Source organism: Balaenoptera musculus, chromosome 4 (genome assembly GCF_009873245.2).
Source record: "Balaenoptera musculus isolate JJ_BM4_2016_0621 chromosome 4, mBalMus1.pri.v3, whole genome shotgun sequence".
Classification (NCBI taxonomy): domain Eukaryota; kingdom Metazoa; phylum Chordata; class Mammalia; order Artiodactyla; family Balaenopteridae; genus Balaenoptera; species Balaenoptera musculus.
In genome coordinates, this window is record NC_045788.1 from 14,995,602 (window position 1) to 15,023,310 (window position 27,709).

Sequence of the window (27,709 nt, forward strand, 5' to 3'; positions counted from 1 at the left end):
TGGGAGCATGGAGTCTTACCCACTGGACCACCAGGGAAGTCCCCATTTGTTAGAATTTTTAAAAATTACTCATATAGTATTTAACCTTGGGCCAGGCACTCTTCAAAACAGGTAACAAGTGTTACTCATTTAATTCCTGGCAGTCCCTTAAAGATGGGAAAATAGGTTCTGAAAGGTTAGGTAAACTTGCCTGAATCACAGAGCGGGTGATGAAGGAGCCAAGATTCCACCCCAGGTGTTTTGGCCCTGGCGTGTTCTTAACCATGAGGCTTTGCTTCCACTCTACTTGCTAGATTTAAGGTTCGAGAAGGAAAGTGGGAAACTAACATTTCTTCGAATTTGGCTTGAAAATGCCTTTTGCCATATTCCCATCCCAAGGTCGGCATGGGTGTCCTAGAGGCTGGCTTCCTTACAGTCTCCCTCTCAAAGGAGTAGAAGATAGAGTTCCTGATACTGAGGTGAGGTGTACTACCTTTAAATTTTTTTCTGGGTGTGGGATTTTATTTTTTAGGATGTTTTATGATTCAAATACATTAGTACAGAGATAGTATAATAGATGTCCTCAAACCCATAGCCCAACTTCAACAATTATCAATCTGTGGACCACTCTTATTTCACCTGGGAACACCCTCTCCATTTCCCGGATTAATTTAAAGCTAATCCCAGACTTATTTCATCCATAAGTGTTTCACCTAGGGGTAGAGATCCCTAACCATAACACCATTATCACACCTAAACAACTAACATTTTCTTTCTTTTTTTAAAATTAATTTATTTTATTTTATTTATTTTTGGCTGCATTGGGTTTTCTTTGCTGCACGTGGGTTTTCTCTAGATGTGGCGAACGGGGGCTACTCTTCATGGTGGTGCGTGGGCTTCTTATTGCAGTGGCTTCTCTTGTTGCAGAGCACGGGCTCTAGGCACGTGGGCTTCAGTAGTTGTGGCTCGCGGGCTCTAGAGCGCAGGCTCAGTAGTTGTGGCGCACAGGCTTGACAACTAACATTTTCTTAATAGCAGATATCCTATTGGTGTTAAAATTACTCTGATTTCTCCTGGTGCTTTACAATTGGTTTGTTTGAAACAATCCAGACAAGGATGCATTTAGTCTTTAAGGCTCCTATAATTTTCCCACTGTCTTCTTACCACAATTCTGGTCATTTGGCTTGTAGAATTGTCCACATTCTGAACTTAGCAGGTTACTTTCCTATGTCTCCTATAAATGAGTAGTGTGCCCATTATTAATTTATAGCCTTATTTTGTGCTTCAAGAACTCTGGACCCTGTGCACATCTCTGCTTTGCCAACAGGGGGCGCCGGAGGAACACTGTAGAGTTAGCAAGAGGACCGTGTCGTTCTTCAGGTCCTCTGGAAGGATTGTCATGTGGATCCTGGGATGTTCACCTCAGCAGCCCTCATGGTTCAGCCACCCTCCAGAAGTTACTTCAGCCCATATTCCCCAGCAGGTTTCTCTGCCACTGGCAGGTTGGCTGTTGCAGTGGAAGCCATGCTCTCCCCACACAGGTTTGAACCTCAGCCTTGGGAGGGACCTTTGCCTTTAAGTTTCTAAGTTCCTTTCTTGTTCACTCTTCCTCAGCTCTAGGGCTAGTGGCTGCTTTCTGTAGTTGCTACTGCTGTACCCCTAAGCACACACTTTTACCCGTCTTAATCGTTAACCACTTTTACTAGTTAATAATTCTTTATATTTTTCCTGTCTAAATTGCTGGTTTAATGTTTCCTGACTGAATGCTGGCTGATGAAATGGTACCAGTAATGGTCTCAGGAGACAAATCTTCAAAGATTGGATTTGGGGATTGGTTTGGTGGTACCTTTGGACTCAAGCAAGATGATGAGCTCCTTGCCAGTGGGTAATGGGATACTCATAATCCACGACATGCATGACAGTTCAGCTACCACCTCTGCTTGTGATGAAGTGTCTGCTGAAGCAAGTGCTTTGGGAGCCCCTGGGACTTGGGCTGCACTTGAGTTTTATGGCAGTAATGATGCCTGCAAGGGCTAGTGTGGGGCTGGTTCTCCATGCACTGGAGTGCTTCCAAGAAGAAATGACAAGCTCAGGTCCTTAAACTCTCAGCTCAAGTCACAGTCCAAGGACCAGAGAGCATCCATGGCAGCCCTAAGAGAATCATTTCATGGAGCCAGGGAGCTGATGTTGCTGAAAATCAAACAAAACTTAATTGTGCAGGTTGCAGAATTATGACATCAGTTGAATTCACAACCTCATTAAGTTGCTCATGTGAAATTTAGGATATTGACTGGGAGAGATGGGGGAACTTGGAATGGCAAATTCTGCTTGGACTCAGACTAAACTGAGAGTGTTAAAGTCAAGTCTCTCTGAGCCTTCCTTGTCAGTGGACATAGTTTGCCCTCCTGTGTTAGCTGAGGAGGCGAACCTTTTCTTGAAAATCCTGAGATTCTTCACTTGGGTCAGAGTGCCTTGCAAAGACATGCTCATTCTCAAGAACTTCTTTGATGCCAGTAGTTATGTCTGGCGGGCTCTAGAGCGCAGGCTCAGTAGTTGTGGCGCATGGGCTTAGCTGCTCCGTGGCATGTGGAATCTTCCCGGACCAGGGATCAAACCCGTGTCCCCTGCATTGGCAGGCGGATTCTTAACCACTGTACCACCAGGGGAGTTCCTTCTGCCCAATTTTTAATCAGATTGGTTTTTTGCTATTGAGTTGCATGAATTCTTACATAATTTGGATATTAACCTTTTATCAGTTATATGGTTTACAAATATTTTCTCCCATTCAGTAGGTTGCCTTTTCATTTTGTGGATGGTTTTCTTTGCTGTGCGGAAGTATTTAGTCCCACTTGTTTATTTTTGCTTTTGGTGTCAAATCCAAAATATCATCACCAAGACCTATGTCAAGGAGATCACTGCTATGTTTTCTTCCAGGAGTTTTATGGTTTTAGGTCTTATGTTCAGGACTTTAATCCATTTTGAGTTTATTTTTGTGTATGGAATAAGATAGCGGTCCAGTTTCATTGTTTTGCATGTGGTTGCTCAGTTTTCCCATCACCATTTATTGAAGAGATTATCTTTCCCCCATTGTATATCCTTAACACCTTTTTTGTAAGTTAATTGACTATGTATGTGTGGGCTTATTCTGTTCCATTGATCTATGTGTCTGTTTTTAATGTCCGCACCATGCTATATTTTTTATAAATTTATTTATTTCATTTATTTATTTTTGGTTGTGTTGGGTCTTCATTGCTGCGTGGGCTTTCTCTAGTTGCGGCAAGCGGGGGCTACTCTTCATTGCGGTCGGTGGGCTTCTCATTGAGGTGGCTTCTCTTGCTGTGGAGCACAGGCTCTAGGCACGTGGGCTTCAGTAGCTGTGGTGCGCGGCTCAGTAGTTGTGGCTCGCAGGCTCTAGAGCGCAGGCTCAGTAGTTGTGGCCCATGGGCTCAGCTGCTCCACTGCATGTGGAATCTTCCCAGACCAGGGCTCGAACCCGTGTCCCCTGCATTGATAGGCAGATTCTTAACCACTGAGCCACCAGGGAAGCCCCGCACCATACTATTTTGATTATTATATCTTTGTAATATAGTTTGAAATCAGGAAACATGATGCTTCCAGCTGTGTTATTCTTTCTCAAGTTGCTTTGGCTATTCAGGTCTTTTGTGATTCCATACAAATTTTAGGACTACTATATATATGTATAAAATATATATTATATATATAATATATATTATTTTTAATCATCAAATTATATATATAATTATATATATATTTTATTGAAATATAGTTGATTTACAAAGTTGTGTTAGTTTAAGTGTAGAGCACAGTGATTCAGTCATATAGCTATATATATAGATATATGACAATATATTCTTTTTCAGATTATTTTCCCATATAAGTTATCACAACATATTGAGTATATTTCTCTGTGCTATATAGTAGGTCCTTGTTGGTCATCTATTTTATATATAGTAGTGTGTATATGTTAATCCCAACTTCCTAATTTATCCCTCTGCCACCGCTTTACCCTTTGGTAACCATAAGTTTGTTTTGTATGTTTGTGGGTCTATTTCTGTTTTGTAAATAAGTTCATTTGCATCTTTTTTTAAAAAGATTCCACATATAAGCAATATCATATGATGTTTGTCTTTGTCTGGCTTACTTCACTTAGTATGACAATCTCTAGGTCCATCCACAGTGCTGCAAATGGCATTATTTCACTCTTTTTTATGGCTGACTAATATTCCATTACACACACACACACACACACACACACATCTTCTTTACCCATTCATCTGTTCATGGATACTTGTGTGGTTTCTGTATCTTGGCTATTGTAAATAGTGCTGCTATGATAATTGGGGTGCATGTATCTTTTTGAATTAGAGGTCTTGTCTTTTCTGGATATATGTCTAGGAGTGGGATTGCTGGATCATATGGTAACTCTATTTTTAGTTATTTAAGGAGCCACCATACTATTTCTCATAGTGGTTGCATCAATTTACATTCCCACCAACAGTGTAGGAGGGTTCCTATTTCTCTGCACCCTCTCCAGCATTTATTATTTGTAGACTTCTTTTTTTTTTTTGGTCATGTTGCACAGCATGTGGGATCTTAGTTCCCTGACTGGGGATCAAACCTGCACCCCCTGTATTGGAAGCATGGAGTCTTAACCACTGGACTGCCAGGGAATTCTATTTGTAGATTTTTTGATGATAGGCATTCTGACTGATGTGAGGTGATTTTGATTTGCATTTCTCCAATAATTAGTGATGTTGAGCATCTTTTCATGTGCTTGTTGGCCATCTGTATGTCTTCTATGGAGAAATGTCTCGTTAGGTCTTCTGCCCTTTTTGATTGTGTTGTTTGGGTTTTTTTTACATATTAAGTTGTATGAGCTGTTTATATATTTTGGAAATTAACCCCTTGTCATTATATCATTTGCAAATATTTTCTCCCATTCTGTAAGTTGTCTTTTCATTTTGTTTATGGTTTCTTTTGCTGTGCAAAAGCTTATAAGTTTGATTAGGTCCCATTTGTTTATTTTTGCTTTTATTTCTTTTGCCTTGGGAGATTGATCTAAGAATATATTTCTACGATTTATGTCAGAGGATGTTTTGCCTATGTTCTCTTCTAGGAGTTTTATGGTGTCATGTCTTTTTTTTAAAAATAAATTTATTTATTTATTTTTGGCTGCGTTGGGTCTTTGTTGCTGCACACAGCCTTTCTCTAGTTTCGGCAAGCAGGGGCTACTCTTCGTTGTGGTGCACAGGCTTCTCATTGTGGTGTCTTCTCTTGTTGCAGAGCACGGGCTACAGACACATGGGCTTCAGTAGTTGTGGCACGCAGCCTCAGTAGTTGTGGCTGGCAGGCTCTAGAGCGCAGGCTCAGTAGTTGTGGCGCATGGGCTTAGTTGCTCCGAGGCATGTGAGATCTTCCCAGACCAGGGCTCAAACCCATGTCCCCTGCATTGGCAGGCAGATTCTTAACCACTGCACCACCAGGGAAGTCCAGTGTCATGTCTTACATTTAGGTCTTTAAACCTTATTGAGTTTATTTTTGTATACGGTATGAAGGAGTGTTCTTTTTTAAAAAAAATAATTTTATTTATTTATTTTTGGCTGCATTGGGTCTTCGTTGCTGCACGTGGGCTTTCTGTAGTTGCGGCGAGCGGGGGCTACTCTTCATTGTGGTGCGTGAGCTTCTCATTGCAGTGGCTTCTCTTTGTTGTGGAGCATGGGCTCTAGGTGCACAGGCTTCAGTGGCTGTAGCACATGGGCTCAGTAATTGTGGCTGGTGGGCTCTAGAGCACAGGCTCAGTAGTTGTGGTGCATGGGCTTAATTGCTCCACGGCATGCGGGATCTTCCTGGACCAGGGATTGCACCTGTGTCCCAAATAATTTTAGGATTATTTGTTCTAGTTTCGTGAAAAATGTCATGGGTAATTTGATAGGGATTGCATTAAATCTGTAGATTTCTTTGGGTAGTAGGACTATTACAACAATATTAATTTTTCCAATCCAAGAGCATGGGATCTCTTTCCATTTCTTTGAATCATCTTCAATTTCCTTTATCAATGTTTTATGGTTCTCAGCATATAGGTCTAGGATTGTTTTCTTAATTTCACTTTCTGATAGTTCATTATTAGTGTACAGAAATGCAATTTATTTTTGCATATTGATTTTGTGTCCTGCATCGTTACTGAATTCATTATTTAATTCTAACAGTTTTTTGGTGGAGTCTTTAGGGTTTTCTTGCTATAATACCATGTCATCTGCAAACAGTAACAGTTTCACTTCTTCCTTTTCAATTTGGATGCCTTTTATTTCTTTTTCTTGCCTCATTGCTCTGGCTAAGACTTCCAATACTATGATGAATAAAAGTGGCAAGAGTGGGTATCTTTGTCTTGTTCCTGATCTTAGAGGAAAAGCTTTCAGCTATTCACTGTTGAGTATGATGTTGGCTGTTGGCTGGTCATGCATGGCTTTTATTATGTTGGGGTACATTCTCTCTATAACCACTTTTCTGAGAGTTTTTTAAATGGATGTTGAATTTTGTGAAAAGCTTTTTCTGCATCTACTGAGATGATCATAGGATTTTTATTCTTCATATTGTTAATATGGTGTATCACATTGACTGACTTGTGGATATCGAACCACCCCTATCCCTTGCATCCCTGGAATAAATCCCACTTAATCATGGTTTCTGATCCTTTTAATGTATTGCTGAATTCAGTTTGCTAATATTCTGTTGAGGATTTTTGCATCTATGTTCATTGTTGGCCTGTAATTTTCTTTTCTTCTAGTGTTTTTGGTTTTGGTATCAGGGTAATGCTGGCCTCATAAAATTGGTTTGGAAGTGTTCCCTCCTCTTTTGTTTTTTTGAAAGAGTTTGAGAAGGATTGGAATTCTTTAAATGTTTGCTAGAATTTACCAGTAGAATCATCTGGTCCTGGACTTTTGTTTGTTGAGAAGTTTTGGATTACTGATTCAATCTCCTTACTAGTAATCAGTGTAATCAAATTTTTTATTTCCTCATGACTTAGTCTTTGTAGTCTGTATGTTTCTAGAAATTTATCCATTTTTTATAGGTTGTCCAATTTGTTGGTGTATAATTATTCATAGTAGACATCTTAATGTCTCTGCTTTCATTTCTGACTTTGAGTCCTCTTTTGAGTCTAGCCAAGGTTTGTTTCTTTAGTTTATGTTTGATATTTCATTTTCAAAAACAGCTCTTAGTTTCATTGATCTTTTCTATTGTCTTTTAGTCTCTACTTCATTTCTGCTCTGATCTTTGTTATTTCCTTCCTTCTAAATTTATAAGTTTAGACTTAGCTTTTTCTTGTTTTTGTAGTTCCTTGAAGTCTAAAGTTAGGTTGTTTGAGATCTTTCTTGTTTCTTAATAAGACTTTTATCACTATTAACTTCCCTCTTAGAACTGCTTTTGCTGCATCACATAAGTGTTGGTATGTTGTATTTCCATTTTCATTTGTCTCAAAGTATTTTTTTATTTCTCTTTTGATGTCTTCTTTGACCTATTTGTTGTTCAGTAGCATGTTGTTTAATCTCCACATATTTGTTGATTTTCCAGTTTTCTTCTTGTAATTGATTTCTAGTTTCATATCATTGTGGCCAGAAAAGATGCTCGGTATGATTTCAGTCTTCTTAAATTTATTGACTTGTTTTGTGGCCTAACATATTATCTATGCTGGAGAATGTTTTATGTGCACCTGAGAAGAATGTGTATTGTTGCTTTTGGATGGAATGTTCTATATATGTCTGTTAAGGCCATTTGATCTAATGTGTCATTTAAGGCCAGTGATTCTGTATTGATTTTCGTTGTGGATGATCTATTCATGAATTAAAGTAGAATATTAAAATCCCTTACTACTATATTGCTGTCTGTTTCTTCCTTTATGTGTGTTAATTTTTGCTTTATATATTTAGGTACTTCTATGTTGGGTGCATAAATATTTACAAATATTTTATTCTTTTGTAGGGTTGACCCTTTTATCATTTGTATAATGACTTTCTTTGTCTCTTTGACTTAAAACCTATTTTGTCCATTATAAGTATAGCTACTCCAGCTTTCTTTGGGTTCCATTTCGTGGAATATCTTTTTACATCCCTTCACTTTCAGTCTTTTTGTGTCCTTACATCTGAAGTGAGTCTCTTCTGAGACCCATATAGATGTTTTTTGTTGTTGATGTATTGTTTTGCTTTGTTTTTTTTATCCATTCAGCTACTCTAGGTCTTTTGTTTGGAGAATTTACTCCATTTACATTTATAATAATTATTGATAGGTACATAGTTATTGCCATTTTGTTAATTGTTTTCTGGCTGTTTTGTAGTTCCTCTGTTCCCTTGTTCATCTCTTGCTCTCTTACTTTTTGATTTGATGGTTTTCTGTAGTGGTATGCTTTGATTCCTTTCTCTTTGTCTTTTATGTATCTACTGTGGGTTGTGCTTTGTGGTTACCATGAGCTTACATAAAACAACTTATATTTTTATTTATAACAGTTTATTTTAAGTTGATAACAACTTAAGTTTGATCTCATTCTAAAGCTCAGCATTTTTACTCCCCACACCACCTTTTATATTGATGTCACAATTTACATCTTTTAATCTTGTGTATCCATTAAAAAATTATTATTGTTATTGTTGTTATTATTATTAATATTATTAATAATATTGTTATTACTGTTAACAAACTGTAGTTATTTTTACTACTCTTGTCTTAACCTTCCTAGTACCTTTATAAGTGATTAACTCACCAATTTTACAACATTAGATTATTCTGAATTTTACTGTATATTTATCTCTAACAGTGAGATTTATACTTCCATGTTTCTCATTACTAATTAGTGCCCCCACCCCTCTTTCAGCTTAAAGAAGTTCCTTTAACATTTCTTGTAAGTCTGGTCTAGTATTGATGAACTTCTCTAGCTTTTCCTTGTCTGGAAAACCCTCTATCTCTCCTTCAATTCTGAAGGACAAGTTTGCCAGCACAGTATTTTTTTCTTTCAGCACTTTATATATATCATGCCACTCCCTTCTGGCCTGCAAAATTTCTGTTGAAAAATCTGCTAATAATCTTCATGGGGGTTCCTTTGTACATAACAAGTTGTTTTATCTCTTCCTGCTTTTAAGATTCTTTTGTTGTCTTTAACTTTTGACACCCTAATTGTAATGTGTCTCTTTGGGTTCATCTTATTTGGAACTCTATGGGGTTCCTCGATCTGTATACCTTTTTCCTTCTCCACTTTAGGAAAGTTTTCATCCATTATTTCTTCATAAATATTTTCTGCCCCTCTCTCTCTCTCTCTCTCCTCCTTCTGGGACTCCTATAATGTGAATGTTGGTACTCTTGATGTCGTTCCATAAGTTCCTTAAGCTATCTTTACTCTTTTTCATCTTTTTCTTTTTTCCCTTTTTGCTGCTTGATTCAATGAGTTCCACTGTCCTGTCTTCACATGCATTGATCTTTTCTTCCACTTCATCTAGTCTGATGTTGAACCCCTCTATTGTATTTTTTTAAAGTTTAGTTATTGTATTCTTCAGCTCTAAGACTGCAGTTTGATATTTACATTTTCTATCTCTTTGTTGAAATTCTCACTTTGTTCATTCATTGTTCTCATGAGCTTGGGGAGCATCTTTATGATTGTTATTTTGAACTCTATCAGCTAAATCACTTATCTCTGTTTCATTATAGTCCTTTTCTGAGGTTTTAGCTTATTCTTTTGCTTGGAACATATTCCCTTGTTTCTTCATTTTTCTTGCCTCTCTATATTTGTTTCTGTACATTAGATAAAACAACCACCTCTCCTAGTCTTGAAGGAGTGGGTTTGTGTTGGAGATGAAACTGATCATTCAACCCTGCTCTAGCTCTTGGTTGTCCTTCAAACCTTTGTGATTGTCCAAGCAACCTAATTTATTCTTAGTGGCTCCCAGTAGTTGAGGGTGTGCCAAGACCTGTCAGTGTCCTAAAGGATCTCAGTCAGCATCTAAGGTTCAGTCTGATTGGAAGCCAGACCCTTAGGAAGCAGCTTTTAAAGTATGCAAATATGCCTTTTTTAGGGGAAGACTGGGAAAAGAGCATTTCTGTTTGCTCCTCTGCACTGAGCCCTGGGGTGATAACCAGTTACGAACTGTTTGCTACCATCCCGTTGAACCTGTGAACACAAGTCCCCCTGACCACCAGAGCTGGGCTATCAAGGGATGTGTCCTCTGGGTGGTAGCCACAAAAGTTGGGACACCAGACATGTACACAAGCAACTTTCTCAGAGATACCAGTGACCTGGGGCAGGGCAGAGGGGGAGCAGGAAGATGGCGTCCACCTTCTGAGGTCTCTAGAGAAGACTGTAGCCAGCCCTTGTGTGTGTGTATAATTAGAAGCCTGCCCCTCAGGCCAAAGCTATGAAGACATGCTAATCTACCTCTTTCACAGAAAGGCTGGGTGTGTTTTAGTCTGCTGTCCTTGTGATGTGCCCTGAGGTTGGTAGCTGGTTAAAAACAGTTTTTCTATTTGTTACAGTTTGGGACCTGTGAACATAAGCCCTGCTGGCCACCAGAACAAGGTGATGAAGTGGTGTCCCCTGAGCAGCAGCCACAAAAACCTGGGTGCCAGGCGTGTGCACGCGCTCCTTTCCAGGAGATACAGGTGACCTGGAGTGAGGCACAGGGAGAGGTTGAAGGTGGCTCCCACCAGCCTCTATAGACTTTAGAAAGTATTTTAGGAGGCCTCTTGATGTGAGTTTAAATAGAAGCCTGCCCCTCAGGCTGTAGCAATGAAGGTAAGTACTATGCTTCTTTCACAGAAAGAATTGGTGTTTCGGTCTTTTGCCTCCCTGCTCTGCCTTGGAAGTGGTAGCTGTTTAAGAACTCTATCCATTTGTTACAGTCCCGTGGGACCTGCTGGCCTAAGCCCCAGTGGCTGCCACAGCCAGGTGATCAAATGGTGTCCTGTGGGTGGCAGCTGCAAAAATCAGGGCACCAGGCAAGTGCACAAGCTCCTTTCTTGGAGGTACTGGCGACCTGGAGCAAGGCAGAAAGAGACTGCCCAGAAGGCAGGCGTGGTGGCCTCTGTCTTTCGGAGATTGTTTCAGTGGTCCCTTCTTTGTGTGTTAAATGTCTGGTCCTCAGGCCAAAGCTTTTGTTTGTTTGTTTTATTGAGGTATAGTTGATGTACGATATTATATAAGTTTCAGGGGTAAAACAGTGATCCACAATTTTTAAAAGTTATATTCCATTTATAATATAAACGCCAAACCTTTACAATAACCAGCTGGGCCTCTTTTACAGAAAGACTGGCCCTTTTCAGTCTGCCTCTGCACTGTGTTCTCAGATTGCTGTAGCCTTGTGGGTCTTGTGGACACAAGCTCCATTGGCTGGCTGTCAAAGGTATATGTTTTGGAGGCTTATCTCTCAGGTACAGGTCTTAAAATTTGGGGTGTCAGATGCGGGGTTCAAAGCCTTTGCTCCTCAGGGAGAAGCTCAGGGCTGCCAGTTCCCTTGATTGTGGGGGGGTGGGGTTTATGGTGAGATTGTGTCTCAGCTTCCTCCTACCTGCTTTGATGTGGTTTTCTCATTTGCCCGATGGGTAGGAGCCACTTAGCTAGTTTTGTGGTTTCTTTTAGAGGAAATTGTTCTGTATGCAGCTGTGGATGCAGTGTATCTGTTAGGTGAACCAATGACTGAAACCACCCACCCTGGCCAGGCACCATAGTAACCACTTGCATGAGTTAGTTATCTTACAGCAGGAGGTCCTGGTGAGGAAAATGGAACTAACAAGCTACCACCAACTGGAAGAATTCAGGAAAGGTCAAAAGGAGATGCCAGTCCATAAGTACTACCAACCTCCCAGAATCCTTCTCACTGGAACTCATCTTGGCTGAGCTATGCATGCACAACCAGGAAAGAACCTGAGTTAGAATGATTGGCCAGAGACAACCTGGAAACTAACCCCATTGCCATAAAACCCAACACTGCAAGCCACGTGGCAGAGCAGTTCTCCTGGTTTCCCTTACCCTGCTGCTCTCTGCCCAGGCGCCCCTTCCCAATAAAGTCTCTTGCTTTGTCAACACGTGTGCCTCCTCGGACAATTCATGTCTGAGTGTGAGACAAGAGCCCACTCTCGGGCCCTGGAAGAAAAGTGAAAGTGAGTTTATTTGGAGGGATACACACTCCATAGGCAGAATGCAGATGTCTTCAGAAAGTGAGAGTGGCCCCAGGGCATGGGGTTTTTGGGTTTTATGGGCTAATTTCATAGGCTAATGAGTGGGAGGAATATTCTTGCTATTTCAGTGAAGCGTGGGTATTTCCCAGGTATTCAGGCATTGCTCACTTTTCTGGTCCACGTAAGGGGGAGTGATTTTTAGTATTACAACAGGGGTCCCCAACGCCCGGGCCACACAGCAGGAGGTGAGCAGCGGATGAGCCAGCAAATCTTCATCTGCCGCTCCCCATTGTTCGCATTACCACCTGAACCATCCCCCCACCCCACCACCCCCCATCCGTGGAAAAGTTGTCTTCCTAGAAACTGGTCCCTGGTGGCAAAACGGTTGGGGACCACTGTATTACAATATAGGTATAATGAGCTAAAGGTCAATGACCAGACTATTCTTGAAGCCTCCTTGGTTTCAGCCAGTTCCAGCTTGTTTTCATTGCATCCCAACAGCTGTGCCCCTCCTTCATTTTCTAGCTGTTCTGTCCTCCCCTTTCCCTCCTGTCTTTTAACAGGTTTGGACTAGAGTAGTGGTTTGTGTCTTTTTTGGGTGGGAAGTCACGGATATGAACTCTAAAACTCTGAGCTCTACCCTATGAAAGTGTGCTTATGCCATTCCTGAGCATTATGGTGCAGCTTGTGAACCTCTGCACAGTAATATTGTATTAGTCTGCTGGGGCTGCCAAAAGAGAATACCAGAGTGGGTGGCTTGAACAACAAACTTCTCACAATTCTGGAGGCTAGAAGTCTAAGGCTGAGGTGCTGCCATGGGTGGCTTCTGGTAAGGCATCTCCTCCTAACTTGCAGACAGCTGCCTCTGTGTCCCCACATGGTCTGGTCTTTCCTCTCTGCCCATGAACTCCTGGTCTCTCCTCATAAGGCCACCAGTCTTACCAAAGTAGGGCCCCACTCACAGGACCTCATTTAGCCTTAATTACCCCCTTAATGGCCCAAGTTCCAAGTACAGTTATGTATGGGGTTAAGCTTCAACTCACAAAATTTTTTGGGGGGTCAAGGAAGACACGATTCAGCCCGTAATATAAATACTGACTATAACTGACTGCTGTGTCTGCACTGAGGGCGCTGCCTCTGTAAGCTCTCTGAGAGAGCACATGCTCTAAGTGGTTTGCTCCTGAAGCCCACGCACTACCTTACAGCTAAGGTGTCTTATTTGTTGAATTAATGGTGATGAGATCAGACTAATGAACAAGAAAAATTCATGGAGGAATATAAGATGCTAATTTAAGTGGCACAGATTAAAATACTGTAGTAATTCTAAGGAGAAAATAAGAATAATCAAGGAAAGATTTTTGGGTTTTTTTCCATTTTAAATGAGATACCTACCTATGCTTGGAATTATTTGCATGTTAAGAAGAACTTGCTGGCATTAGGACATTTACAGTGTAAGAGTCAAAGCCTGAGTTGAAATGATTTATGAATGGTGTAGACCGATGTGGAGCCTTAAAATTGTAAACTGTGTGTTGAAGGCCTGAACTGAAAAAATAGTTCATAATCTTGGCAGAAAAGAAAATGGTACATTAGTTAATTTTTTCTGGGATAGAGAAATAGGAGAATAACATTTGTTTTGTCAACAGTGCACTCATCAAGAAGATTTGTAGAGTAACTATTTCAAAGAATTTTTAAGTAGTGAAATTCAGGGAGAAACTTACTGCAAACTGCCAATGAAAAGGACCCAGCTAACACAAAATGGCTCTAATAAAACCAGGCCCATGTGTTTTTTTGCTTGGGGGAGGGACAGGAGTACCGTTTATATAACAGTGCTACCTGTTTGGCGGTGTAGGAATTCGTATTGTGAAGGGCAGGGATAACCCCTACTCGATTTAGAGGAAAACCTGATGAAAACTTCAGCGGTTTGATGTCCAGGTTGAGGACTTTAATCCATCACCATTTGAATTTGGCTTTAAAAGAATTATTAGGAATTGAACAGTTTACATCAAAATTACAGTCAAACAAAATGAGGTAGCTTTATAATTAGAGAATTGTGGTATACATGTAGTACCTGGTGTTTAGATTTAGATTAATAGAGGCTACTGCAATTTTGTAGTTCCCTTTTTTTCAACCCACTAGAACAATATTCTATATAAACAACATCAGAAACATGACTAGATTCACTTTTTAAGGGTGTTTTACAAATCTTTTATTGCTTCAACAAGAGAATGGATACCAGAATGTTTTTCTTTTTAAAAACTTATTTGAACAACTACTTTGAGTCACTACTTTTATTCTTTATTGTCCTTATTTTCCAAGTTTTGGCACCCAAACTTGGCAAACATCATGGAGATTTGTATAAACATGCATATACATATATACACACACATTTAAGTTTAAAGCCTCAGTTCCTCATTAAACCTTGTGCTCAGGCTCCTGTTAAAAAGAGGTAAAATGGTGAGAAGCTAAAAATCATGGAAAACATGAATAAATCCCAATTGATAACTTCCTCGTTGTTATGAATTAAAAGACATTTTAAGGCAAAATCTGTCACCTTGCTAAAAATTCCACTAAGCTACAGACTCAGATATTTACAAGAAAATAAATAAACGAAAAGCCCTTTACACATGTCAATATGGTTTAATGACAAGCTAGCTGAGGAGTTGAACTTTGTTATTTTAGGTAACTTTCCATTCAGGAACAGTTAATATTTCAATGATTAAAATTTCAGGTGTTAAAAACTAACTTCAAGCAGGGTCATTGTTACACTGAAGATGAATTCTTCAAGTTCTTGTCTTTAAATTACGATACAAATCCATCACAGTTACATTCAAGCTATTAATTTAAAACACATTTAATGTTTGGTAACTGAGTAAATACAATTACTGTACTCTAGGTCGTTTGATTTTATTTTTCTCTGTAGGAGCTTTCCTCTTTTGTGAGAATCCAGGCCCAGGTTCCTTATTATTCTGAAGAAATGAAACAGCTTCTGGTAGACAGTAATTTTCTACTTGAGGAGGGGATTCCTATAAAAGGGGGTAAAAAACCCAACATTATTCATTTTTTTCAGATTTCAAACTGTTAATTAGGTAATAGATTCCTTTACTCTGCTTTATGACCAAAAAACTTAAACATTTGTCTTTTAAGGTAGCTATTTAGCACTTGTCACCTTCAGTGAACAGATCCTGTGTAACAAAATTTCACCTTTTATCAGAAAAATGAGTTTATAGCTCAGGCAGAGTGGGGCTAACTCAGATCTTAATGGTTTCATCTGTAAAATATGGATTAAATACAGAATATGGAAAATATGGTAAAATACAGTTAATAGCTATCATTTAACTGTGAGATGTTATGTTTAGTGTAAATTTTTGAAAATCTTTGAGTGGAATGGGATGAATTCCCCTTTTCATTTTTTATGGCTTTTAGTCTGAGGAGAAGCCCCTGTCTGTGTCATGTTCACTGGCTAAAACTCTAACAGAAAACTTTGAAGAACCAGAGGACAGAATGGCAACCACAGCACTAGAAAATGAGGTGGGAAATTCCAGAAAGTTTGGGAGGAGCTCCAAACTCTGTGTTATAAACGCTGACCAAATCCTTGCTTGACCCCTAAATCATGTATGTGCAGAGACTCAAGGTAAGGCTCAAAGAACCCAACTAAGATTTGAGCTGCCACTCACTGTGGAAGGTCAGCCAAGTAAACTGCCTGCTAAACAAATAAAATGTTCCTCTTCAGAAGAACATGACAGGATCTAGTCTCTACAACTGATTTGTAATTTCTAGGATACATCCAAAATTACTATACACGTGAAGAAGCAGAACATGAACTACTCTCAAGAAAAAACAATCACCCCCCAAAATGGAAATACTTAGGTATCAACTTAAGAAAAAATATATATATACTGAAAATTACAAAATGCCCATGAAAGAAATCAGACAACCTAAATAATTAGAGATAAGCTGTCCTCAGTGACTAAAAGACTTAACATAGTAAAGATGTCAAACACTCAAACTGATCTGTAGGTTTAATGTAATTCCTATCAAAATCATAGCAAGGTACTTTTATAGACAAACAGGCTTATTTAAAAATTTACATATAAAGACACAGGCAAAAAAAAAAAAAAAAAAAGTACAGGCCCTAGAATAGCAACAACAATTTTGAAAAAGAGGAATAAAGAGGAAGGAATCACTACCTAATATTAGGACTTATTATGTATACAGTAATTGAGAGTCTTGCAGAGGGAAAGACACATAGATTGATGGAACAGAACAGAGAATGCAGAAATAGACCCACACAAAATGCACATCTGAATACTGACCAAGGTGCAAATGCAACTAAATGGAGTACAGTTCTTTTAACAAATGGTGCTGGAGCAACTGGACATTCTGAGGCAGAAAACCCCTCAACCAAACTCCTAACAATTTTGACCTAAACCTTACACCTCTACGTATTATCATAGACATAAAACGTAAAAACTATAAAACCTTTTTTAAAACTTCTGTTTTGCAAAAATTCCTGTTAAGAGGATAAAGGTAGGGGATCCCTGGTGGTCCAGTGGTTAGGACTCAGTGCTTCCACTACTGGGGGCATGGGTTCAATCCCTGGTTGGGGAACTAAGATCTTGCTAGCTGTGTGGCTAAGCCAAAAAAAAAAAAAAAAAAAAAAAAAAAGGATAAAGGTAAATGGATGAATACATAAGCCACAGACTGGGAGAAAATATGTGCAAATACATATCCAACAAAAGACTAGTATCTATTACAAACAACTCTCAAGCGTAAAAAAAAAAATTCAATTAAAGTGGACAAAAGACATGAAGAGACATTTCAAGGAAGAGGATATGAACATGGCAAATAAGCACACAAAAAGATGTTCACTTTGATTAGCCATTAGGAAAATGCAAGTTAAAACCACAAGAGAGATCATACACCAAATGAAATGGCTAAATAAAAAATGACAACTAAATGCAGATGAGGATACAAAGAAACTGGATCACTCATACATTGATGGTGAGAATGTAAAATATGCCCACCTTGTAAACACACTCGAGCATTTATCCCAGTGCAATGAAATCTTATATTCACATATGAAGCTGTACATAAACAGAAACAACCCAGATGTCCTCCAATAGGTTAATGATTAACTGTGGTACATCTGTACTACTCAGCAATAAAAGGTAATAAATGTATTCATTGTTGCATAAAAATGCAACAATCTGGATGAATCTCAAAGGAATTTTACTGAGTGAAAAAAGCCAACTGCCAAAGTTTACACACTACTATTAATTCCATTTATTTAAGATTTAAAAAATGAGGGATTCTTGTAGTGATAGAACTGTTCTGTATCTTGACTGTGGTGACAGATACATGAACTTACACATGATAAAACTGCAGAAATCTAAATACACACATATACATGAATAGAAGTAAAACTGGGGAAATCTGAATAAGCTTGGATTGTATCAAGCCAATATCCTGGTTGTAATACTGTACTATAGTTTTTGCAAGATGCTACCCACTAGTGGAACCTGGAGAAAGTGTACATGGAATCTCTCCGTATTATTTCTTACTACTGCATGTAAATCTACAATTATTTCCAAATAAAAAGTTTAATTAAAAAAAAAGTAACAGAACATCTTGCTCATGACCCAGATGTTGGAAATAGTAGACAATTCCAACATAGCTATCATAACTGTTCTTAATGATATAAAGGAAAATATGCTTGAAGTGAGTGAACAGAGGAAATCTCAGCACAAAAACAGAAACCACAGAAAAGAACCAAAGAGATTTTTAGATATAAACAAATAATACTTTTTAAAAAATTTTATTTTTGGCTGTGTTGGGTCTTCACTGCTGTGCGTGGGCTTTCTCTAGTTGTGGCAAGTGGGAGCTACTCTTCATTTCGGTGCACGGGCTTCTCATTGCAGTGGCTTTCTTGTTGTGGAGCATGGGCTCCAGGCACGCAGGCTTCAGTGGTTGCAGCATGTGGGCTCAGTAGTTGCGGCATGTGGGCACTAGAGCACACGGGCTTCAGTAGTTGTGGTGTGTGGGCTCAGTAGTTGCAGCGTGCAGGCTCTAGGGCACGCAGGCTTCAGTAGTTGTGGCGCACAGGCTCAGCAGTTGTGGCGTGCGGGCTCTAGAGCACAGGCTCAGTAGTTGTGGTGCACAGGCTCAGTTGCTCCGCGGCATGTGGGATCTTCCCAGACCAGGAATTGAACCCGCGTCCCCTGCATTCGCAGGCAGATTCTTAACCACAGAGCCACCAGGGAAGTCCAAAAATATAAGACTTAAAGTCTCACTGGATAGGATTAAGAGCAGATGAAAATAACAGAAAAAAATCAGTGAAGTTGGAGATAAGAGACATAGGAATTGGGCAATCAGAAGAACACAGAGAAAAATAATTGCAAATAAGTGAATACAGGCTTAAGGGCCTGTGGGACAATATCAAAAGAGTAACATGAGTAACTGAATTCCAAGACAGAAAAGAATGAAGCAGAAAAAATAGCAGAATGAAGAAATAATGCCCCAAATTTCCCAAACTTGGTGAGACACATAAGTTTAAAGAAGCTTTGCGGATACCAATCAGGATTCATACAAAGAAACCACACCTGGAAATATAAATGGTTGAAAATCAAAGATGAAGAGAAAATCCTGAGAACAGCCAGGAGAAAAATGACACATTGCATAAAGGGGAACAATTCAAATTACCATTAACTTCTTATCAGAAACAATGGAGGCCTTAGGACTTCCTCAGTGTCCAGTGGTAAAGAGTCCACCTTCTAATTCAGGGGATGCAGGTTCGATCCCTGGTCAGGGAACTAAGATCCCACATGCCCTGGGGCAACTAAGCCCGTGCACCTCAACGAGAGAGCCCGCATTCCACAAAACTACAGAGCGCAGGCGCTCTGGAGCCCATGTGCCACAACTAGAGAGAGAAAAACCCACACACCACAACAAGAGAGAAGCCTGTGCGCCACAATGAAGAGTCCATGCCACAAAGATCCTGCATGCCTCAACGAAGATCCCAAGTGCTGCAACTAAGACCCAACGCAGCCAAAATAATATTATTTATTTAAAAAAATAAATATTTTTAAAACAAGTAAAAAGAAAAAGAAACAATGGAGGCCAGGAGAGAATGAAGTCTTTATTAAAGTACCAGAAGAAAAAAAAACTCAACCCCAAATTCTATATCCTGCCAAAAATCTTCAATAATAAAGGTAAAATAGACATTTTCAAAAAAAAGAAAAGAAAAGAAAACTAGCATTGGTCCCCATCATATTTGTACTACAAACTAAAGAAAGTTCTTCACGCTGAAGGAAAATGATACCAGATGGAAACTTAGGTCTTCAGAAAAAAATAACACTCAAAATGGTATATATAGGGCTTCCCTGGTGGCGCAGTGGTTGGGAATCTGCCTGCCAATGCAGGGGACGCGGGTTTGAGCCCTGGTCTGGGAAGATCCCACATGCCGCGGAGCGACTCGGCCCGTGAGCCACAATTACTGAGCCTGCGCATCTGGAGCCTGTGCTCGGCAACGAGAGGCCGCGATAGTGAGAGGCCCGCGCACCGCGATGAAGAGTGGCCCCCGCCTGCCACAACTAGAGAAAGCCCTCGCACAGAAACGAAGACCCAACACAGCCATACATACATACATACATACATACATACATAAATAAAAAGAATGTAAGCAGACAAGAATAGCATTAAAAAAAAAATGGTATATATAAAAGACTTTTTTCCCTTTTGATTTCCTTAAAATACATTGGATTGTTTAAAGCAAAACTTACTTAAAGTATAACACTGTACTGTGGGGCTAAAACAGATAGATGGGCCAGACATTAAATATTTTAGTAGTTGCAAATTTCTGTTGCGACTACTCAACTCTGCAGTTGTAGTGCAAAAGCAGCCAAAGAGAATATGCAAATGTATGAACGTGGCTTGGTTTCAATAAAACTTTATTAATAAAACAGGCAGTGGGCTGGATTTGGCCTGTGGGCTATAGTTTACTGGACCTTGGTTTGAAGAACAGGGGAAGCAAAGGAATCTATATGGTTCAAGATTTCTGCATTTTATGCAAAGTGGCACAATATTAACTCTAGGAAGATTATGAAAAATTAAGGAAGTATATTGTAATCTGTAGAGCAAAACACCCCCGCCCCTCCAAAAAAATGCAGAGAAGTTTTTGCTTTAAAAAGAAAATGGGGGCTTCCCTGGTGGCGCAGTGGTTGAGAATCTGCCTGCTAATGCAGGGGACACGGGTTTGAGCCCTGGTCTGGGAAGATCCCACATGCCGCGGAGCAGCTGGGCCCGTGAGCCACAATTACTGAGGCTGCGCGTCTGGAGCCTGTGCTCCACAACAAGAGAGGCCGCGATAGTGAGAGGCCCGCGCACCGCGATGAAGAGTGGCCCCCGCTTGCCACAACTAGAGAAAGCCCTCGCACAGAAACGAAGACCCAACACAGCCATAAATAAATAAATAAACAAATACTTAAAAAAAGACAATGGAGGGTCTTCCCTGGTGGCACAGTGGTTGAGAATCTGCCTGCCAATGCAGGGGACATGGGTTCGAGCCCTGGGCAGGGAAGATCCCACATGCAGTGGAGCAACTAAGCCCATGCGCCACAACTACTGAGCCTGTCCTCTAGAGCCTGTGAGCCACAACTACTGAGCCTGCGTGCTGCAACTACTGAAGGCTGTGTGCCTAGAGCCCATGCTCTGCAGCAAGAGAAGCCACAGCAATGAGAAGCCCACGCACTGCAACGAAGAGTAGCTCCTGCTCTCCACAACTAGAGAAAGCCCACGAGCAGCAACGAAGACCCGACACAGCCAAAAATAAATAAAATTAAAAAAAAAAAGAGACAATGGAGGGGACTTCCCTGGTGGCCCAGTGGTTAAGACTCCACACTCCCAATGCAGGGGGCCTGGGTTTGATCCCTGGTCAGGGAACTAGATCCCACGTGCAGCAACTAAAGATCTTGCAAGCCGCAACAAAGATCCCGCACACGGCAACGAAGATCCCCCATGCCACAACACAGCCAAATAAATAATAAATAAATATTTTTTAAAAAAGACAATGGATGAAATGGAATTCTAAAAAATACTAAATATCAAAAAAAGCAAGAAAAGAAGAACTGAGGAACAAAGAACTGAAGAGACAAACCAAAAACAAATGGCAAAAAAAAAATACAGTATCAGTAATTACATCATGGACTAAACATTCCAGAGAATAAAAAGCAAGGCCCAACTATATCCTGTTTACAAAAAAGCCGTTTTAAATATAAAGACACAAATAATTTAAAAATTAAAAAAAGAGAAATTAAATACCTGGGAAAAAATTTAACCAAGGAGGTAAAGCATCTGTAAACTGAAAACTGTTAAGACACTGATGAAAGAAATTGAAAAAGATACAAATAAATGAAAGATAATCTGTGCTCATGGACTGGAAGAATATTGTTAAAATATCCTTACTACCCAAAGCAATCTACAGATTCAATGCAATCCCTATCAAAATTCCAATGGCATTTTTCAGAGAAACAGAACAAACAGACCTAAAATTTGTATGGAACCACAAAATATCTCAAATAGCCAAAGCAATGTTGAGAAAGAACAACAAAGATGGAAACAACATGCGCCCTGATTTCAAACTATATTACAAAGCTACAGTAATCAAAATAATATGGTATTGGCACAAAAATAGATCAATGGAACAGAATAGAGAGCCCAGAAGTAAATATATGCATACATGATCAATTAATTTACGACAAAGGTGCCAAGAATATACAATAGGGAAAAGATGGTCTTTTTGATAAATAGTGTTGGGAAAACGGAACCCCCACATGCAAGAGAATGAAACTCGACCACTATCTTACATCATACACAAAAATAAACCCAAAATGGATTAAAGACTTGAACATAAGACCTGAAACCATAAAACTCCTAGAAAAAAACATAGGCAGCAAGCTCCTTGACACTGGTTTTGGTGATAGTTTTTTGGATTTGACACCAAAAGCAGAGGTAACAAAAGCAAAAATTAACAAGTGAAACTATATCAAACCAAAAAACTTCTGCACAGTGAAGGAAACCATCAACGAAATGAAAAGGAAACTTATCAAATGGGAGAAAATATTTGCAAATTATATATCTCATAAGGGGTTAATATCCAAAATATATAGAGAACTCATACAACTCAACAGCAAAAAAAAATCTGATTAAAAAATGGGCAGAGGATCTGAATAGACATTTTTCCCAAGAAGACATACAGATGGCCAACAGGTACATGAAATGGTGCTCAACACCACTAATCAACAGAGAAATGCAAATCAAAACCACAATGAGATACCACCTCACATCCGTTAGGATAACTAACATAAAAAAGACAAGAGATAACACATGTTGGCAAGGATGCAGAGAAAATGGAATCTTTGTGTGCCATTGGTGGGAATGTAAATGGTACAGCCACTCTGGAAAACAGTATGGAGGTTCCACAAAAAATTAAATACAGAAATACTATATGGTCCAACAATTCCACTTCTGGGTATTTATCCAAAGGAAACAAAAACACTAACTCGAAGATATCTAATAGCCAAGGCATGAGTGTCCAGCAATGAATGAATGGATAAGAAAAACTGGTATGTATACACACACACACACACAAAATGGAATATTTTTCAGCCATTAAAGAGGAAATCCTGCCAATTGTGCCAACATGGATAGACCTTGAGGGCATTATGCTAAGCAAAAAAAGTCAGACAGAGAAATACAAATACTGTATGATCTCTTATAAGTGGAATCTAAAAAAAACAAAACCCTCAAAACTCAATAGATACAGAGAACAGACTGGTGGTTGCTTGACAGAGGCAGGGGGGTGAGGGGTGGGCAAAATGGATAAAGGTGGTCAAGAGGTACAAATTTGTTATAAAATAAGTAAGCTGTGGGAATATAATACACAGCATAATGGTTATAGTTAATATTACTGTATGGTATATTTGAAAATTGTTGAGACTCCATTTTGGAAGTTCTTATCACAAGATTAAAGAAAATTGTAATTATGTGTTGTGATGGATGTTAACTAGACTTACTGTGTAGATCATTTCATAAAATATACATATACTGAATCATTCATTATTTTGTACACCTGAAACTAATGTTATATGCCAATTGTATCTCAATTCAAAAAAAAAAAAAAAAGGTGGCCAGACTCATTATTTAGGCAGATCAGAAGACTCCTCTTTGGATAAAAATGAAACAATTCAAGAAGCACATAAAGTTATGAATCTAAGAGAGGTGTCCAATAACTAGTTCACCCACACCATCTCACCCAGCTCAAAATGGACAAGACCCAACTGTGCTCAGTACTTCTAATCAGTTTTTTACCCCCTATTTTTTTTTAAAGTGATTTTTAAAAAAATTATTTATTTTTATGTTTGGCTGTGTTGGGTCTTCATTGCTGTGTGCAGGCTTTCTCTAGTTGCGGCAAGTGGGGGCTACTCTTCGTTGCGGTGCGCGGGCTTCTCATTGCAGTGGCTTCTCTTGTTGTGGAGCACGGGCTCTAGGCGCGCAGGCTTCAGTAGTTGTGGCACACGGGCTTAGTTGTTCTGCAGCATGTGGGATCTTCCCGGACCAGGGCTCGAACCTGTGTCCCCTGCACTGTCAGGCGGGTTCTTGACCACTGCGCCACCAGGGAAGTCCCTACCCCCTACTCTTAATCATGCACAGAAAACCAAGAATTACTAGATATCTGATAAATTCTTCTAACATGGAAGATAAAAACCCAGATAAAGGGAAAAATACACCTTGGTGGAAGTAGAAACTATGCAGAGATAAGAAAACTTAAAAAAATACATCAATAAATCCTCTGAGAGCTCACAGAAGGTATTAATCGATGAAACAAGAAAACATTAAAACAATAAAATGTAAATTCAAAAAATGAAAACACGTCTAAAACATGATAGCAAAATGAAGTTGATAGAATATTGAACTGCAAGAATCTCTCAAAAAGATAAAAATAAGTGAAAAATAATAAAATCTAATATACAAATAGCAGAAGTACAGAAGGAGAGAAGAGAAAGTGGAAAAAAAAACCCTCATCATTGAAATCATTCAAGATTTCCCAGAACTCAAAGATAGAAGTTACCAGACCAGAAAGGGCCCAAGTGCCCAGCATAATATAAAAAGATCCTCATGAGAGTGTATCATTTTGAAATTTCATAGAACTGGGGCAAAAAGAACTTCCTAACTAGATTACAGTTACATATAAAGGATTAAGAATCAGATGGCTTTAGGCTGCTCAACGGCAATACTAGAAGCAAGGAGACAAACAATCAAAAGTCTAAGAGAAAGCAGTTTCCAACCTAGAATTTGATGTCCAGCCAAACTATCAGTCTAATAGGAATGAGCATAGAAAAAAGAATTTCCACACATAGAAAGTCTCAATTTACCTTCCATGTGTTCCCTCTCAAGAAGTTACGAGAAGAGACCTCCATCACAATGAGAGAGCAGATCAGGATGACATGCGATTCAGAAACAGGAGATTCAACAGAAAAGAGACAAATGGTGGTGAATGGAGCTCCTGGGATGATGGCAGTGTACAGAAGTAGACAGAGGGTGACAACCAGACTGCAGCAATGTGACTGAAGACATGCTGAAGGCTGTCATCACCAAGATCCCTGCAGCCACCACACCTAGTTTCTAAGCTGAAGTCAGAACACTGGGGTGAGCCTATCTCAGAGTCCTATCTGTGCTTGGCTTATCTTGGCCATGAACTTGACATGATGCTGCTGCTCTCCCCTCCTTAGCCTGCTGCTTCACGTTATAGAAGTGTTCTGTTTTGACCTACTCCTGAGAGCTAGAGATAGGCAATAATGAGCTCAGAGGCAGAAATACAGAGCAGCTCACTCCCCAATGTGTTTCTCCAGACATCTAGTATTTGACACACATTACAACCCTGAGAAAGGCAGGGACATGAACAACCGGGAAGGAGCAACAGGGAACTCCTATGGGACTAGCAATCTTCTATTTCTTATCCTGGGCACCTGATGACATTTTGCTATTCTTTAACCAGGACATATTTTCTATATACTCTTTTTTATGTAAAAAGAAAAAATACCCCAAAATTATAGCACATGTACAAACATTTAACACAGCACAAGTTTAAGCAATTAATCTATGTTGGGTCCCATCTTAGATGGCAGCTGTATCCCTGAAACAACCAGGAATTTCTGGAGGGATGAGGTATGGGAGGTTCTCTACATTCCCCCAATCCCTGCCCTTTTCCCAGTGGGTAATATTTTAAAACCTCATGTCTCAACAAATAGAGATTTTTAAAAAGTTATTTAGATGTTCAAGGAGAGCTAGTACTGGTTTACTAAGCCCTAATCAATACACCCCACTGCTTTATGACAGAGGCTTTGTATGCATGTTTCAGGCACTCCTATTAAAAGCTGACCAACTTCCAAACACAAGCAGCAACAACCACAAAGCAGGTTAGTTTTGGTTTCTCCCTATTTCTACACTAATCTGTTTGAAATCCTTTGTTGTAAGACATTTACAATCATGTGTCATATCTTGCTGATTCCTGATGGCATTTTAGGCACTCTGGTGTCAAGAAGATTTTTCTTTGCCCATTCAAATCACCCAACATAGGCCAATTCTGAACAGGAGTATAGTGAGCCCTCCATGTAGTAAGTGCTTCATTTCCCTTACTGTCTAACACAGGTATTTACAGTGTATCAAAACAAAAGGTCAAGAAAATTTAAAAAGGATCCTTGGATAAATGTTTCTCCCTGGACTCCTGGAATCAATTTCTGCTTTCTTTATATTCCAACATTTTAGAGGGCACTTTTAGAGGTACCCAGATTTTTATACCTGTTTCATATTTAACTTCTAGGCTAAATGTTTACATAGGTTTTCATTATTTTAAAAAATAGACTGAAACTGAAAGGGGTTGAATGGGGGAGACTAACAAGAGATTAACATTCTATGAATAACAAGCCGAGGGTTTTGTTGTGTAGTTATGTCTCTATGCATATAAGCACATTTCTGGTGGCAAGGAGGTCAAGGACAGGATCTTACAAACCTGCATAAGAAAATCAGCAATGTATTCCGTTTTCAAGCAGTATACATTCTGGGCAGCAGCTTCTGCTATATTAACTCCCAAGTCATCTGGTTTTAGTTTATTAGAGTCAGAAAAGAGATGTGTAGCTTCTTTAAATAAAGATACAGAATGACCAGGTAGCACCTAAGGAAAAAACAAAAAGCATCACAATCTATCAGTGTTTCAAAGTAGTTCAACTGTATAATCTACACATAAAGGATTACCATCTCACAAAGCACAGAAAATCAAGAATTGATCACAGCAACCTTGTCAATACAAACCTTTGCTCCTCCTGACTGAAGAAGACGTTTGAATCCTGCTTCTCGGGACTGATCGACATGTAAAATAACCTTCCATCCACTAAATGCCCCCTACAAATAAAAAAATAATCAGTGTTGAAATTATTTGGAAAAATAAATGACAAAATAATACAAAAAATACATTATTTTCTCTGTAGACTTAGTTTTATGCCAATGAATAATCTTATAACCTTTATTTCTGATGAACACACTGATAACTATCTTGGTCAGAATACTCTGAAACACATAGCCACGGTGTCTGGCACACAGTAGGCCATCAATAAATACTTGAAGAATGAAGGAAAATGATTTAATGATTAGGTAACATTAAAACAAAGCAACTTGACATTTGTTTAGTCTTTTCTACTCTTTTTTTCTTACAACTAATCAAAGGTAGAGCCTAAAGCACAGCTTCTTAGATTAGATGTAGCCTCCAGTTAATATTTCTCTTGAAAATGTTTACAAATTTGAAACATAAAATATTTAAGTACAGAATTAACAATTAACAGAAGCCAGTGGAATTACTTTAAAAGAAAGGGAATCAAGGCTAACAGGGACTTGGAGACAGCAGAGAACTCAGAATATAACACAAAAGATGATATAACTCGGGTTCTTAACCTTTTTGTGAGCCACGGACCCATTTGGAAGTCTAGTAAAACCTATGGATCTGTTCTCTAAATAACTTTAAAAAAAATAACAGCTTTATTGAGATGTAATTTCCATACCATATGAATGTTTTTTAAATGTCCAAAATAAAATACAAAGTATTACAAAAGAAACAATTTTATTGAAAAGTATCAAAATATTTCAAAATTTGTGACATAATAATAGATGTGCTTCTATATTAAACCCATCATAGGGTTGAAAATACGGTTTAGTCAAAAATGCATTTAGGGACTTCCCTGGTGGTCCAGTGGTAAAGAATCTGTCTTCCAATGAAGGGGATGCAGGTTCGATCCCTGGTCAGGTCCCAGGGATCCCACATGCCACGGGGCAACTAAGCCTGTGTGCCACAACTACTGAGCTCGCATGCCTCAACGAGAGAGCCTGCATGCTGCAAACTACAGAGCCCACATGCTCTGGAACTCACGCACCACAACTAGAGAGCCCATGCGCCCTGGAGCCTGCGTGCCACAACTAGAGAGAAGCCCGCACGCCAACGAAGAGCCCATGC

General features: G+C 39.3%; 1 protein-coding gene across 3 annotated transcripts in view; it reads right to left on the reverse strand.

Annotated features, from left to right (window-relative positions):
* Positions 1-14,593: 14,593 nt before the first annotated feature.
* The window catches only part of TOPBP1 (DNA topoisomerase II binding protein 1), a 71,228-nt gene continuing 58,112 nt past the window's right edge, over positions 14,594-27,709 (reverse strand). For all 3 annotated transcript variants that reach the window (XM_036850119.1, XM_036850118.1, XM_036850121.1), the window contains 3 exons: positions 26,518-26,607; positions 26,219-26,380; positions 14,594-15,176 (listed from right to left, as the gene is read on the reverse strand). In XM_036850119.1, the coding sequence (XP_036706014.1) occupies positions 15,033-15,176; positions 26,219-26,380; positions 26,518-26,607 (396 nt within the window). In that variant the 3' untranslated portion in view covers positions 14,594-15,032. The remainder of the gene's footprint in view (positions 15,177-26,218; positions 26,381-26,517; positions 26,608-27,709) is intronic.